Source organism: Silurus aristotelis (assembly GCF_946808225.1).
Source record: "Silurus aristotelis genome assembly, chromosome: 9".
NCBI classification, from domain to species: domain Eukaryota; kingdom Metazoa; phylum Chordata; class Actinopteri; order Siluriformes; family Siluridae; genus Silurus; species Silurus aristotelis.
Window position 1 is genome coordinate 18,897,518 of NC_139582.1, and position 17,132 is coordinate 18,914,649.

At 42.4% G+C, this 17,132-nt stretch overlaps 1 protein-coding gene across 2 annotated transcripts in view; it reads left to right on the top strand.

The window, feature by feature from the left end:
• Positions 1-15,933, top strand: part of txndc16 (thioredoxin domain containing 16) — a 21,992-nt gene extending 6,059 nt beyond the window's left edge. Inside the window, exons 14-19 of one of the 2 annotated variants that reach the window (XM_083550305.1) lie at positions 4,810-4,943; positions 5,181-5,265; positions 6,305-6,461; positions 7,784-7,953; positions 8,036-8,226; positions 15,650-15,933. In XM_083550305.1, coding sequence (XP_083406431.1) covers positions 4,810-4,943; positions 5,181-5,265; positions 6,305-6,461; positions 7,784-7,953; positions 8,036-8,226; positions 15,650-15,858 — 946 coding nt within the window. In that variant the 3' untranslated portion in view covers positions 15,859-15,933. The remainder of the gene's footprint in view (positions 1-4,809; positions 4,944-5,180; positions 5,266-6,304; positions 6,462-7,783; positions 7,954-8,035; positions 8,227-15,649) is intronic. The other variant, XM_083550306.1, reaches the window with a different exon arrangement.
• The last annotated feature ends 1,199 nt before the right edge of the window (positions 15,934-17,132 follow it).

A 17,132-nucleotide genomic window follows, 5' to 3' on the forward strand; every position in this document is an offset into this window, starting at 1 on the left:
CCATGCCATGCACTCTTGCATTTGTGATCATGTGTAATTATGTGGCAAAATTCATTCTTTAATTCATTAATTTATTCATTCATTGATCTCCTATAAAGGCTTTTATCCCGGTCTGAGCTCTGGCTCCATTTGATTCCATTTCCAAGCCACAACAACAAACCAAATATCAGCTACAGATACAGTGCAGTATGGTTATGACATGTTCTGCATCGAGACACAAAGCCACATCTTCTTCTTCTTCTTCTTCTTTTTCTTTCGGCTGCTCCCATTAGGGGTCGCCACAGCGGATCATCCGTCTCCATACCACCCTGTCCTCTATATCTGCCTCTTTTACACCAACTACCTGCATGTCTTCCCTCACCACATCCATGAACCTCCTCCTTGGCCTTCTTTTTTTCCTCCTACCTGGTGGCTCCATCTTCAGCATTTTTCTACCAATATAATTCATGTCCCTCCTCTGCACATGTCCAAACCATCTCAATCTCGCCTCCCTCACCTTGTCAACAAAACATCCTACATGTGCTGTCCCTCTAATAAACTCATTTCTAATCTTGTCCATCCTCGTCACTCCCAACGAAAACCTCAACATCTTCAGCTCTGCTACCTCCAGCTCCACCTCCTGTTTTTTACTCAATGCCACTGTCTCTAATCCATACAACATCGCAGGTCTCACCACAGTCCTATAAACTTTCCCTTTCATTCTTGCAGATACTCTTCTATCACAAATCACTCCTGTCACTCTTCTCCACCCACTCCACCCTGCCTGCACTCTTTTCTTTACTTCCCTAACACACTCTCCATTACTTTGCACTGTTGACCCCAGGTACCTGAACTCCTCCACCTTCTCCACCTCTTCTCCCTGCAACCGCATCACTCCACTGCCCTCCCTCTCATTCACACACATGTACTCTGTCTTACTCCTACTGACTTTCATTCCCCTTCTCTCCAGCGCATATCTCCACCTCTCCAGGCTCTTCTCAACCTGCTCTCTACTCTCACCACAAATCACAATATCATCTGCAAACATCATAGTCCAGGGAGACTCCTGTCTGACCTCGTCCGTCAACCTGTCCATCACCACTGCAAACAGGAAAGGGTTTAGGGCCGATCCTTGATGCAGTCCAACCTTCACCCTGAACCAGTCTGTCGTACCTACTGCACACTTTACTGCCGTCACACTGTCCTCATACATGTCCTGCACCACCCTCACATACTTCTCTGACACACCTGACTTCCTCATACAATACCACAACTCCTCTCTCGGCACCCTGTCATACGCTTTCTCTAAATCCACAAATACACAATGCAGCTCCTTCTGTCCTTCTCTATACTTCTCCATCAACATCCTTAAAGCAAATAAGGCATCTGTGGTGCTCTTCCTCGGCATGAAACCATACTGTTGCTCACAGACGGTCACCTCTTCTCTCAGCCTGGCTTCCACTACTCTTTCCCATAACTTCATGGTGTGACTGATCAACTTAATTCCCCTGTAGTTACTGCAGGTCTGCACATCTCCCTTATGCTTAAAGATCGGTACCAGCACACTCCTTCTCCATTCCTCAGGCATCCTCTCCCCTTCCAGAATCCTGTTAAACAATCTGGTTAAAAACTCCACTGCCATCTCTCCTAAACATCTAAACGCTTCTACCGGTATGTCATCTGGTCCAACCGACTTTCCATTCTTCATCCTCTTAATCGCTGCTCTCACTTCCTCCTTACTAATCCTATCTACATCCTGCTTCACCAACTCCACATCCTCCAACCTTCTCTCTCTCTGATTTTCCTCATTCATCAGCTGCTCAAAATACTCCCTCCATCTTCTCAACACACTCTCCTCACTAGTCAACACATTTCCCTCTCCATCCTTTATTGCTCTAACTTGCAGTACATCCTTCCCAGCTCGGTCCCTCTGCTTGGCCAATCGGTATAAATCCTTTTCTCCTTCCTTAGTGTCCAACCTCTTATACAGTTCCTCATATGCCTTTTCCTTGGCTTTCGCCACATCCCTTTTAACCTGCTGCCGCATCTCCTTGTACTCCTGCCTACTCTTCTCATCACTCTGTCGATCCCACTTCTGTTTTGCCAATCTCTTTCCCCTAATGCTCTCCTGCACTTCCTCATTCCACCACCACGTCTCCTTGTCTTGCTTTCTATTTCCAGATGTCACACCAAGTACTTTTCTAGCTGCCTCCCTCATCACTCCTGCAGTAGTTGCCCAATCATCCGGCACCTCTTCACCACCACCGAGCCCCTGTTTAACCTCTTCCCTGAACCTCACACTACACTCTTCCTCCTTCAGTTTCCACCATCTTATTCTTCTTTCAAACCTTACTTTCCTCCTCTTCTTCTTCGCCTCCAAAACCATCCTACAGACCACCATCCGATGCTGTCTAGCTACACTGTCCCCTGCCAACACCTTACAGTCTCCAATCTCCTTCAGGTTGCATCTCCTACACAGAAGATAATCCACCTGTGTGCACCTTCCTCCACTCTTATACGTCACCCTATGATCCTCCTTCTTCTTAAAATAAGTGTTCACCACTGCCATTTCCATCCTTTTAGCAAAATCTACCACCATCTGCCCTTCCACATTCCTCTCCTTAAAACCATACCTACCCATCACCTCCTCATCACCTCTGTTCCCTTCACCTACATGCCCATTAAAGTCTGCCCCAATCACCAATCGTTCTTTCCTAGGTACACCATCTACCACTTCATCTAATTCACTCCAGAATCTTTCTTTCTCCTTCATCTCACAGCCAACTTGTGGGGCATAGGCACTGATGACATTTATCATCATCCCTTCAACTTCCACCTTCACGATCATCACCCTATCAGAAACTCTCTTCACCTCCACTACACTCTTACTGTATGCTTCTTTCAGAATCACCCCTACACCATTTCTCTTCCCATCCACACCATGATAAAACAGTTTAAACCCACCTCCAATGTTCCTGGCCTTACTCCCTTTCCACTTGGTCTCCTGAACACACAACACATCTACCTTTCTCCTCTCCATCATGTCAGCTACCTCTCTCCCTTTACCCGTCATAGTACCAACATTTAAAGTACCAACCCGAACCTCTACTCTCCTACACTGCTCCTTTTCCTGCCGTCTCTGTAGACGTCTTCCTCCTCTCCTTCTCCTTCTTCGGCCAACAGTAGCCCAATTTCCACCGGTACCCTGTCGGCTAACGATACCTGTGGCGGTCGTTGTTAACCCGGGCCTCGACCGATCCGGTATGAAATTCTCATTTGTGATCCGCATATTTGATTTGGCACATGTTTTACGCTGGATGCCCTTCCTAACGCAACCCTCCCCATTTACCCGGGCTTGGGACCGGCACTAAGAGTACACTGGCTTGTGCCCCCCTAATGGCTGGGTTGAGACACAAAGCCACATCGTTCCTGATAAAATCTCTAAATTGACCAAATCCCTTTCCTGAGTGGTTTTCGTAGCTTAGAATTGACAAACCAGGCACTTGCACAGTACCTCGTTTATTTTTTTGCAGATTGAAAATAGAGAAGCCGTGCTATTAAACTGATCGCACCAAAGGCCTTCTTATCATCACCCTTATCTTACATCAGTATCTGCCCTTTTGGTATCAATAAAGCCCTTATAGCTGAATGAGCACAAATCTTCACAAGCACATGCCAAAATGTAGTGGTGATCTAGTAATTTTCGAATCTATCTTCTCAGAAGAGTGGAGGTTATCATACCAGCAAACTAAATGTGGAATATAATGTGTAGAAAGCACAACAGATTTTACGCAATCATGTTATATCACAGAGATGTCAGAAAGCTGGGGTCGGAGTGGCCGCTTTACAGCGCCCTGGAGCATAGAGGGTTAAGGGCCTTGCTCAAGGGCCCAAGAGTAGCAGTTTGGTTATACTGTGGTTTGATCCACAGGCCCTCCGACTGTTTTAGAGCGTTATCTCTCCGCACCACTGATGCATCATGACACTACAGAGCCCGAGGCATGTCCTAAAATTCACATAGAATATAGATAAACATGGCAGAGCTGTTGTAAACAAACCTTTTAATACCACCTCGTATAATCAGGTGTCAGCCATTTTGTAGTGTCAGAGTTTGAGTTTACCCACAAAGCACTCAGATATCGACTGTACATTTGATGTACTGTTGCCAAAAGCTAATAGAAAATCTTCTCAGGCAAAGAAGCTTTGCCAAAACCCGAATTAGCAGAACCGCACCACATTTTACGCAGTTGTCCTCTGAAGTCGGCTTGAGGACACTTACAGGAAATCCTCGTGAAAATAATGTTATGCTGTACATAATGCATGTTCATAAATTCGTAAATATATTTACGTATTGTTGTTGATCTTCATTAAAAAAAAAAAAAAAATTAAAAGACGCGTTAATTTTTTCTTTCAACATCTTTTCAATTTAATGTATTTTGGTATAAAAAAAACACGACAACCATTTGTTTACTATAAACATACAATACATGTATAACACTGCAACAGGTGTAGGTTTAACATTTATGACAAAATTGTTCCTATCAGCATCCCATGTCTGAGCCCCTCTGATTCTATATCCGTGTCTGGATCTGCTCGTGCCATGCGCGATATAGGGACCAGTGAACGGGTGAACGAATGAGTAATTTCATCCACAGCTTGTGTTTCTCTTCTCTATGTGTATACTAGAGAGTGTGTGGGCGAGAGGGATGTTTTTGTTTGTGCCATTATCTGTTTAATTGTGCGTCATTTACATGTGGATGTTAGTTACCGTGTTTGGATTTGGGCTGATGCTCTTAATCCCACAATCTTTTTTTTTTTTCTTTTCTACAGGAGTCATTTGTCCATCCCTTTCTCTCTCTCCTCCTCGGATGAAGTCCTGTCATTCCTGGAAGGAGATCTGTATAGCAGACACTCTTCTCTCTCACCCGTCCGAGTGCTTGGCCTTTTTACACCTGAAGATCCAGGTATGAAACGAACCGTCACGCCAATTCATTTAACGTACCTGATTGAGCGAGATTCCTGAGCACTGAAAAAACTTTTGATTGTTATCACAGAAGACGTATTTTTCCTGCAACTGCCATGTTTGTCGATTTGGAAACAAAACTAAACAGATTGTGTATACAAAGTTGTTGTGGAACATAGTGTGGTTCAGCAGATATGGGCTTTGTTTACATCCCAGTTATTCACATCCTCTCTTGCAGATGTGGCCATGTTCGAAGAAGCAGCAAAATTTCTAAGAGGAGAAATGATCCTGGGGCTGTTTAAGCACAAGGAGGCAGAAAGATGGTATGGAATTCATATATGTGCACATTGTAGTCGAGAGTGAATAATGTAAGATGTGAAAGGTCAAAGTGCTGAATGTAAACTGTGAAAGTGGTGAATGCAAAATGTGCAGAATGGGAGATGAAAAAAGAGCTGAATGTTTCAAACGAGAATGCAGAGTATGAGATGTGAGAGTCCTGAGTGTAAGCTGTGGGAGTGCAGAATGTGAGACGTAAGAGAGCTGAACATAAAATGTGAGAGTACAGAAAGTGAGATGCGAGAGATCCGGACGTGAGATGCGAAAGATCCGAGCGTGAGATGCGAGAGTTTCGAACGTGAGATGCGAGAGAGCTAAACGTGAGCTGGATAGAGCTAAACGTATGATGCGAGAGAGATAAACGTATGATGAAAGAGAGCTAAGCGTGAGATGCAAGAGGGCTGAACGTATGATGCAAGAGAGCTGAACGTTTAATGCAAGAGATGAGATGCTATAGAGCTGAATGTGAGATGCAAGATGGCTAAACGTGAGATGCGAGAGATCCGGACGTGAGATGCGAGAGATCCGGACGTGAGATGCGAGAGATCCGGACGTGAGATGCGAGAGATCCGGACGTGAGATGCGAGAGATCCGAGCGTGAGATGCGAGAGATCCGAGCGTGAGATGCGAGAGATCCGAGCGTGAGATGCGAGAGATCCGAGCGTGAGATGCGAGAGATCCGAGCGTGAGATGCGAGAGATCCGAGCGTGAGATGCGAGAGATCCGAGCGTGAGATGCGAGAGATCCGAGCGTAAGATGCGAGAGAGCTAAAAGTATGATGCGAGAGAGCTGAACGTATGATGCGAGAGAGCTGAACGTATGATGCGAGAGAGCTGAATGTTTAATGCAAGAGATGAGACGCTATAGAGCTGAATGTGAGATGCAAGATGGCTAAACGTGAGATGCGAGAGAGCTGAACGTGAGATGCGAGAGAGCTGAACGTGAGATGTTGAAGATGAGATGCGAGAGTGGTAAATGTGAAATATGAGTCATTAAATTGTTTATATGTCTGTATTTTCTTTCTAGGGTTCATGAGCACTCTGTGATGCTACCGGCTGTCCTGGTGTCTCATGGCCCAGAAGTCCCAAGAAAATCACATTCCCTTCATTTGTCCACATTACAGGAGATAATCTCGGACATCAGGAGAGCCACACTGGATACATTTGTAAGAACCGGTTCATTCGTGAGTCATATCGTTCTCCTGACCCTTCAACAAAAACTACTCTGGTGTTATCCAATCATTTAATCTTCTCAACATCACAGCACTTATTAGAAAAACCAGTGGGGTTTTAAACGGCTTTGAGATTTATTTTTTTCTTCCCAAATTCGAATTTTATTGCGGCTCTTTAACGAAAACAACTGCTGCTTTGAAGGAATGCAATCTCCCGCTGATTCATTCGAGTTTGAGAAAAGCCAACGTGCAGCTAATGACGTAAAAGAAGCAGAGACGGACATTGTTAATGTCGTTTTGATCTAATCTTTATTTTCCTCCTGATTATTTAATACAGTGAAAATAAAAAAGAGCGCGTCTGCACAGCCACGGTCAAATTGCGAACGCAAGAGTAATCTCGTCAGAGCTTCGTGATATAGGGACCATCAACGTTCAAATAAAATACAATGTAGAAACTGTGAGGGGAACAGAACAAGAACCTGCATGCCCTGGCTTTGACAAAACACATTTTGGTTGAGTTTCAATACGCAGTCTTTTTGGGTAAGATCCTCCAGACTTATCGAATTATAAGGGGATCTTTAGTCATTTTTAAGGGTTTTGATAAGATTCCAATCTATGCTTTGTCTGGGCTGTTCCAAAACTTTTGTTCATCTTCTCAATCTTTTGTTGACTTTGGTGAGGATTATTTGGCATGTTTTCCTGCTGCAGGCCTGCTGGTTTTGTGTCAAAGCAAATTGGCATTGCTATTTAAGGTTCCCTCTGTGAGATGATTCCCTCTGTTTGTCTTTGTCTGTTCCGGTTAAAAGGGAAGCAGCCTCATAGCGCAATTATGTGACTTGGGCAAAGGTTTTTTTTCTTTTTACTGAGAAATCATCTCCATCTGGCCACCCTATTCCGGCACATGAAGAATGCAAGAGATGGTTAACAATTGCAGGGAGTGATGTTACTGCAGTTTCTTTAACGGTGCTATAGGGACTTCACACGATTTGTTTTCATCTTGTTCTTTTAGCATTTTTTGGAGGGTTGTCCTGTTCTTTGTAATGTCTCAGTAGTGCCCCCTGTCCTCTTGGTGATGGTACGTTTGAACGCGAGTTTGAATGTGAAGTCATTGTGTTTTATTTACCTTCTTTTTGTTCCAATTTTATTGGTTGAAATATCACGATAAATAGAGCTGACAGTTCTTTGTCACATAAAGCATTCTCGTTTAAGACGGTCAAATTTGATATCAACTGAACTAATATCAAATCATAAAAATAATAAATGCCAGCAACACCTACATGCATGACGGATTTCTTTTTTTTTCTTTTCCTCTCCTCTACAACTCTCCTAATCAGCCTGAACTAACAGTGGAGAACCTGCCATGGTACCTGGAGCTCAAGAAGCCTTTGCTGATCATGTTTGTCGGTGGAGAAGAAAGTCCAGAGAATTTGCGATCTCTCGAGGAGATGAGAAAAGCCGAAAGAACGGGACGGCTGGGCTCCTGGCTGCCGTGCTGGATCCATCTGTGAGGAATTTATTTTCGAAAGTCCAAAAATGAACGCGAACTGTTAGTTTATTACTGTCTTAATTAATTTCTATTTTTGCAGGGGTCGAACACCTGCAGGAAGGACCGTCCTTGAGACTTATCTTGGCTACATTCCTCCACTTCCTGCTCTGGTGCTCTCACAGCTTAGCTCAGTTGGGCACGTGTATCACTTCCCCACAGAGCGCCCTCTGCTGTCTGATAACATCATACAGTGGCTTCAGCGGATAGACAACAACCAGGAGCAGCCTGCAGGTGAGGTGTATCTATGCACACCCAGGCTACCTTTGCTAATTTTAGTGGTAAAAGAAAAAAAAAATAATACGAAAGCGCAAACAAATTTAATTGTATATGTATCTTGAGGTTTTGGTTCTTCAAGAAATCACTATGAATATTATGATGAGATAACATAAGACACTAAAATCCCACACTTCTTGACCGGTACAGACAAATACAGACTAACGTTCTAGCTAGCATGTTTGGGAATATGTTATCACACAGGAGCTTGCTTCCATTTACATCAAAATGACTTCATTCCGATCCCTCATGCATTTGTTAACACAATCGCCATTGTACCTAATGTCCAAAAAAACCCTCCAAACGGTTAAATCCCTTAAGACTGAATATTTAAAATAGTCTAAAGTCTTCTTTTTGAAGCGTGTCATGCACCTTCTGCGTTTCGCACTGGATCTCCGCAGTGATGTCAAAATGGCAACTTTTGAGCTGGATCTTCATCTTCAGGAAGAGGGCGAAGTCCACAGGAAACAAATATGGCGAGTTGAGGGGTTGCGTATGTGAGATCATGTTGTTTCCGGCGAGAAACTTGCGTGTAAGGAGAGCTCAGTTCTAACTCACTGTTCATGATGGACTCGGAGACGTGGTAACGCACGTGGTCAGAAGAGGACCAGTTGCACAGCTCCCAATGTACACAGGACGATGTCTTTTTACACAATGACTTATTAACTTCGGTGTTCCCTGTGACTGTGCATGCAGCCTTGTGCTGCCACCTGTTGGCGTGTTAGAAAACTAGTCTCAAAACTTTTTGAAACCGCCCTGTAATCTGGGAATCTGGCACTTTGGAATCTTGGAAGTGTATCACCAAAGAAAACACTGGAATACTTATGTAAAAAATTCAACTGTCAAAACCCTGTAAAATGCTATAACATCTCATCATACCCACCTTGATCTTGCCATGGAAATTGCCACCGATGCTTGAATGGCATTAAAAAAGTAAAAAAAAAACATTTAATTCTAATGTAGGCTAACATTCTTTTAAACCGAACACCACTCTTCTGTCATTGCGGGACAGAAAAAAAAACTGGCAAGATACCCTTCCTGTGCCAGTCTGTCTGCTTCTTGTAAACTTGGAGTAGCTACATTCATTAATTGTGTCTGATCATTTCCAGCCATGTTCCTGCAACCCTCCAGCTCCCGTAGCCGTGTCCTTTTGGGTTTGGCGGGCCAACTCTCTGTAATTTAAAAGCATACTTTCATCCATCCGTCATGTTCATTGGGGGGTTTTACCACCGCACTCCAGTCGGTCTGTCTACAGTCCTTTGCTCTTACCTGCTGCTGAAATGCAAACAGCTGTCAAACGCTGTGCACTTCACTTTGTCTAAGATGATTTAGGCTAATGGCAGCTGACCTTTTCATGAGTGCTAGGTCAAAAACAAAATGATCTGAACCCGGTCAGAATGCTGGCACAAAAGGACAAGGTGGTCGGACACCTTGACGTTACTTGGCCGCTGTGGTATCAGGACGTTTAATAAGATATTTGTGGTGTATAAAGTTTAGTGATGGCCAGCGAGGCAGCGTATAAACCGAGCACAGTGCTATTTAACAAGCGCGTAGTGTTTGATATTTTCTAGGAGTGTTTTGTTAAATCACACTTGAGGTTCAGCACCACATGTGAACTCTATGCTAACAGACTGACCATGTATTTTTTAGCTATAATGGGTCTGTTTTTGTGATTGTTTTGGAGCCAGATTTAAAATGAAATCATTATTCATGCCTCAGATGAACTGATAAATTCAAGCCAGCTTTTGGGCTATTGCTCATTTGCTATCAAAACTGCCATACACAGTACTAGCAGTCTTTTACCCAAATTGCTAATGGGCAGTGTTTTAGCGCTGTATTTACCATGAACCTTCATGTACTTTTCCACAATCTTGTCGTGTTACATCATGGAATGGAAATTGACATCTTGTTTAAATCAAATAATTGACCCAGTAAGGTTAAACATTTGAAGGTACCAAATATGTTTTATTCTGAGACAAATGTTAAACAAAACAGAAAAACAGACATTTGTTGCTTGCAGGAGTTCACTCCTGGGTCACTAAGCACCTTTTGACTGCAGTTCCGCCTGCAAGTCTTCTCAGGATACGTCTGCTTTGCACATCTGGAAGCCAATCTCTTTTTTTCCTTCTCAAATTTGCTCAATGTCTGTGAACAAATCTTATCAATTCTTAGCAGAAATTCCTAATTGGATTGAGGACTGGGGTTTTGATAAACACATTCAGGTCCTTGGATTTGAACCATGTCACAGTAGCTTTGGCATTAGGGGTTATTTGTCCTGTTGCACGATTAACCTCCTGCCCAATATCAAGTCTGGAGGCCTGGAGAGGCCTAGAAAGGTTATCTAGCCTATTTATTTGGCCTATTTTCTACTAACTTTGTCACAACTCTTCTCAGGATCCCACAAAGGTCACCATGCTTCAGTTGTGAGCCATTTTGAGATTGTCAGTGTTAGTGATTTGGGCCATGTCTTATCTCATATATATATATATATATATATATATATATATATATATATATATATATATATATATATATATATATATATATATATATATATATAATTCAACAAATTTAACTCCAGTTTCCAAGAATGACTAACATCTCTCCACACTTCCATAAAGGCTAGCTTTCCATGTTATGATCTCCAGCTCTTTTAAAGTTACCCTTGGCCTCTTGGTTGCTTTTTTGACCAATGCCTTCCTTGCTTGGTGCCTATTTGTGGGTTAGTTTTATCTTCTGGACTCGTTTTTGTGATTGCTTAGTTATGTTCTCTCCATGTAGCAGGTGTATTTATATTGCAATCATGTGTAATTTGGTGGTTTCATAAGAACTAATTTAGGGGTTTCACAGCAACAGGGGAATACATTTTTTTGTGACTAAGGTGGTTTGTGAGTATGGTATAACTGACACAAGACCAGTTAAGTTCCAGGTTGTATCAGTGTGGAAAATATGGGAAGGGCACTTGTACAAGGCACTGTGTTTATTTATGTTTGTGTTATTTAAGTAATCCAATGTAAGCACAGAGCTTTTAAAGAAGCTGGCAATGATCTGGTCCGCTATTACAGCAGGACCAGAAATAAGTGCAAGATAAGTGCACACACACACACACACACACACACACACACACACACACACACACAGAGTCTGGTTTATTGTTTTTTTTGCAAAAAAATAAAAAAAAATCCCAAATGCCAGGTTATACCTTTAGTGATTGACCTTCTGTCTTTCTCTCTGGATGTTCCTTTCACTCAATCCCACTGCCATCTGTCACACATTGTTCCAGAAGGTTAAGTGACGATTCTTCTTTGTCTCATGGATGATCCTGATATCAGACACTCATAAAAAAAAAAATTGTCCTTAATCTCCTTCAAATCCAATGGCACATTTTTTGGTAACTTCCCTTTCTGGTCTATTAGCTTTTATGCTTTCAAGTTTCCCGTAGGCCATTCGGGTACAGATAATCAGTCTGAATCCCTGTGAACGTATTCCAGTAGTGCGTCGGTCCATGTCGATCTTGCTGGCACGTTCTCACTCTTGCCGGCGTGCAGTTATTTCCCAGCAATGAGACCTTCGGCTTTATGAGCTTGACAGGAATCGAGATGAGACCAGTTTACGTTCAGCTAATTTCTTTACCAGGATTACTGGAAGTTTGCTGAAGACGTGCTCTCGGAACAATGCAGTAGGAAAGTCGGCATTGACCTTTCGTTTGGGGAGTTTAAACAGAGCAGTATTGCTTCTGTAATTTAATTTTTTTTCCCCTAAATGAAGGTTGGGAACAGGTTTGTGCTAAGTAAGAAAAGCTTCCAGCTCTGCATTCTCTAAAGTTAATATCCATCTCATTCCAGCTTTGTCTGGACTTTCTGACAATGTATGACGCAATGTTACAAAAAGTGTCGTTAGCTGCATCTAAAGCTGAAATCCAGACTCTGATAAGATGATAAGCCTTGTTGATTATATACAGTGTAGTGTCTGTTTAATTTATTTAAAATAAATACATTCAGATTATTTTTTTTGTTGTCCTAATCGAACACCCAGTCTTATTTGTCTTAACTCATGGATTTATGTCTGATTGCTTTCTTTCCAGTGGTGGAAAGTGAGGACGTCAATGTCATTCGTTACTGTATTTAAGTCATTTTTTTATGGATCTGCATTTTACTGAATTATTTTCATTTGAGACGACTTTAATTTTAACTTCACTACATTTTAAAGTCAAACCCAGCCATTAGGGGGGCACAAGCCAGTGTACTCTTAGTGCCGGTCCCAAGCCCGGGTAAATGGGGAGGGTTGCGTTAGGAAGGGCATCCAGCGTAAAACATGTGCCAAATCAAATATGCGGATCACAAATGAGAATTTCATACCGGATCGGTCGAGGCCCGGGTTAACAACGACCGCCACAGGTATCGTTAGCCGACAGGGTACCGGTGGAAATTGGGCTACTGTTGGCCGAAGGAGGAGAAGGAGAGGAGGAAGGAGTCTACAGAGACGGCAGGAAAAGGAGCAGTGTAGGAGAGTAGAGGTTCGGGTTGGTACTTTAAATGTTGGTACTATGACGGGTAAAGAGAGAGAGATAGCTGATATGATGGAGAGGAGAAAGGTAGATGTGTTGTGTGTTCAGGAGACCAAGTGGAAAGGGAGTAAGGAAAGAACGTACCTAGGAAAGAACGATTGGTGATTGGGGCAGACTTTAATGGGCATGTAGGTGAAGGGAACAGAGGTGATGAGGAGGTGATGGGTAGGTATGGTTTTAAGGAGAGGAATGTGGAAGGGCAGATGGTGGTAGATTTTGCTAAAAGGATGGAAATGGCAGTGGTGAACACGTATTTTAAGAAGAAGGAGGATCATAGGGTGACGTATAAGAGTGGAGGAAGGTGCACACAGGTGGATTATCTTCTGTGTAGGAGATGCAACCTGAAGGAGATTGGAGACTGTAAGGTGTTGGCGGGGGACAGTGTAGCTAGACAGCATCGGATGGTGGTCTGTAGGATGGTTTTGGAGGCGAAGAAGAAGAGGAGGAAAGTAAGGTTTGAAAGAAGAATAAGATGGTGGAAACTGAAGGAGGAAGAGTGTAGTGTGAGGTTCAGGGAAGAGGTTAAACAGGGGCTTGGTGGTGGTGAAGAGGTGCCGGATGATTGGGCAACTACTGCAGGAGTGATGAGGGAGGCAGCTAGAAAAGTACTTGGTGTGACATCTGGAAATAGAAAGCAAGACAAGGAGACGTGGTGGTGGAATGAGGAAGTGCAGGAGAGCATTAGGGGAAAGAGATTGGCAAAACAGAAGTGGGATCGACAGAGTGATGAGAAAAGTAGGCATGAGTACAAGGAGATGCGGCAGCAGGTTAAAAGGGATGTGGCGAAAGCCAAGGAAAAGGCATATGAGGAACTGTATAAGAGGTTGGACACTAAGGAAGGAGAAAAGGATTTATACCGATTGGCCAAGCAGAGGGACCGAGCTGGGAAGGATGTACTGCAAGTTAGAGCAATAAAGGATGGAGAGGGAAATGTGTTGACTAGTGAGGAGAGTGTGTTGAGAAGATGGAGGGAGTATTTTGAGCAGCTGATGAATGAGGAAAATCAGAGAGAGAGAAGGTTGGAGGATGTGGAGTTGGTGAAGCAGGATGTAGATAGGATTAGTAAGGAGGAAGTGAGAGCAGCGATTAAGAGGATGAAGAATGGAAAGTCGGTTGGACCAGATGACATACCGGTAGAAGCGTGGAGATGTTTAGGAGAGATGGCAGTGGAGTTTTTAACCAGAATGTTTAACAGGATTCTGGAAGGGGAGAGGATGCCTGAGGAATGGAGAAGGAGTGTGCTGGTACCGATCTTTAAGCATAAGGGAGATGTGCAGACCTGCAGTAACTACAGGGGAATTAAGTTGATCAGTCACACCATGAAGTTATGGGAAAGAGTAGTGGAAGCCAGGCTGAGAGAAGAGGTGACCATCTGTGAGCAACAGTATGGTTTCATGCCGAGGAAGAGCACCACAGATGCCTTATTTGCTTTGAGGATGTTGATGGAGAAGTATAGAGAAGGACAGAAGGAGCTGCATTGTGTATTTGTGGATTTAGAGAAAGCGTACGACAGGGTGCCGAGAGAGGAGTTGTGGTATTGTATGAGGAAGTCAGGTGTGTCAGAGAAGTATGTGAGGGTGGTGCAGGACATGTATGAGGACAGTGTGACGGCAGTAGAAGAGTATCTGCAAGAATGAAAGGGAAAGTTTATAGGACTGTGGTGAGACCTGCGATGTTGTATGGATTAGAGACAGTGGCATTGAGTAAAAGACAGGAGGTGGAGCTGGAGGTAGCAGAGCTGAAGATGTTGAGGTTTTCGTTGGGAGTGATGAGGATGGACAAGATTAGAAATGAGTTTATTAGAGGTACAGCCCATGTAGGATGTTTTGGTGACAAGGTGAGGGAGGCGAGATTGAGATGGTTTGGACATGTGCAGAGAAGGGACATGAATTATATTGGTAGAAAAATGCTGAAGATGGAGCCACCAGGTAGGAGGAAAAGAGGAAGGCCAAGGAGGAGGTTCATGGATGTGTTGAGGGAAGACATGCAGGTAGTTGGTGTAAAAGAGGCAGATATAGAGGACAGGGTGGTATGGAGACGGATGATCCGCTGTGCAACCCCTAATGGGAGAAGCCGAAAGAAGAAGAAGAAGACATTTTAAAGTCAAACTTTTACTCAACTCCTTTTTGCGAAATCAGTCGTTTTTTACTATTGCCACTTGGTGGTATCTACTTAGCATGAGCATCAGATAAACAACAATATTTAAAAAGGAATAAATAATGCAAGAAACTCCTGACTCGAACTTTCCACACCACCTGTGGCTTAATTTGCAGGTTTTTCTTGAAGTAGTTGAAAGGAAGTTTTTGGGCTCATGATAATTGTAATAGATATCAATCTGTGTTTGAGTCATTACTATCATTCAATTAATAGATTGATCTTTTCACATACAGTTGAGTCTTGTGATGAAAAATTATAATAGGAACATTATAGCCATAATAAATCATAGTACTTTGGATACTTAAGTACATTTAAAGGCACATACTTTTGTACTTTAACTGAAGTGACACTTTTACTGTAGTCAAATTTTTTTTCTTCTAATAAGTACATGGTTTGTGTAATTTGTCCACCACTGTTTCTTTCAGATCATTGATTATGAAATGAATATGAAGTTTTACAAAAAACGTGTGTATAGTCGAAATAAATATTCAAGCTTAACCAATATATTATTTAAAGCTGATCAATCAATCAGGATTCATATTAAGGTTTTTCTATAAACAAGTGTGGATTTCTTCTTTTTTTTTTTTCTGTTTTTGTAGTTTTAAAGTTAAGTGCTTTCTCACAGATTTCTTCCACCCCACCCTGTTTTCTCTTTAGGTGTGATTCCAGACCAATCATGGCGTCCCCCTGTGCCTTTTTACGACTTTCTGGCAGTTATGGACGAAGAAGTGCCGGGTTATGCGGCTCAGCAGTGGCCTAAAGAGAAACCCGTGGGCAGGAAGGAGGTGGATGACGAGCAGAAAAGGCGCGCTGGAAAAGAAATGACTTTCAAACCTCAAACGACTTCTTATCACACTGAACTGTAGACTTTCATACTTTCAAATCAGCCGACAATTATTTCCTCGTTTCGGTTCCCTCATAGGTCAAATCCATTTCTATTTCACTTTCTCTTTTCAGATATATATATATATAATGTGTGTGTGTGTGTGGACCACAGCCATATTTATGCTTTTGTATTATTTATATATTTATAATTTTTTTTGTAATGTGGCATTTCACAGAAGACTTTTTTTTTTTTGCATTCGTCTGATTTATACCAGAAGTTCAATTAAAAAATATATACAGTACAGATGAATTCCTGTAATCTGGTTTGTTTATGATTGATGAGAAGCTGCGGTCGCTCTGATTTAGTCAGGAACGTTTTCCCATCATCCTATTTCTGTGTCGTTCTGCTTCTGCCGTCGAGAGTAACATAACAAACCTGCGTTTCATTTCCTTTGCTGTAAAAGTCGTCTGCGATTGGATTTAAATATCAGACGGGAAAGAAAAAAAAAGGAGACTTGTATATACCAGACTTTAGAAATGTAAGCTCTTGGATCGTATATGAGTTTGCATGCGTTTTACATTACAGACCCGAGACCATAGAAGTTTTTTTTAATCATTAAAGACATTTAATCATAAAGACATTTCACACAAGAGTGTCTAGAAAGTCTACATTTGGAGCTTTCAAAGGAGTCACAAACTGATATTTGAGATAGTACTTTACATTTTTTATACAGTAATCCCCCGTTTATAAACGGAGGCCACCCCAAAAATGCCATTTTACGTATACAGTACTGTACTGTATTAACATTTTACTTTATTTTATAAGTAATAATTATATTTTTATTAATACATTTCATTATTTCAACATAAAACTCCATAAAAACTATTTCTGATAAGTTTTTTGGTCTATCGTGCTATCTGCGGGAAGGGAAGGTGGTACCAGTCGAGCAGCGATGAAGGATCTCAGGCAGCATGGTGCAGTGTGAGGTGTGATGAGGGCTCTGAGGTAAGAGGGTCCTGGTCCATTTTTGGCCTTGTAGGCAAGCATAGTAGCACTTTTACACCTTGTATATACACTGTATGGACATCAGTTTGTGGACATCTGACCATAGGATTGTGTTTTTCGAACATCCCATTCCACATTTAGTCCCCATTTGCTCTTAGAATAACCTCCACTCTTATGGGAAGCTGTTCCACTAGATGTTGGTGTGTGCTTGTGCAGATTTGTGCTCATTCATTCATAAAGGTGTTGATAAAGCCAGGCGAGATGAGGAGGCCTGGAGAGCAGTCAGGGTTCCAATTTATCCCAAAGGTG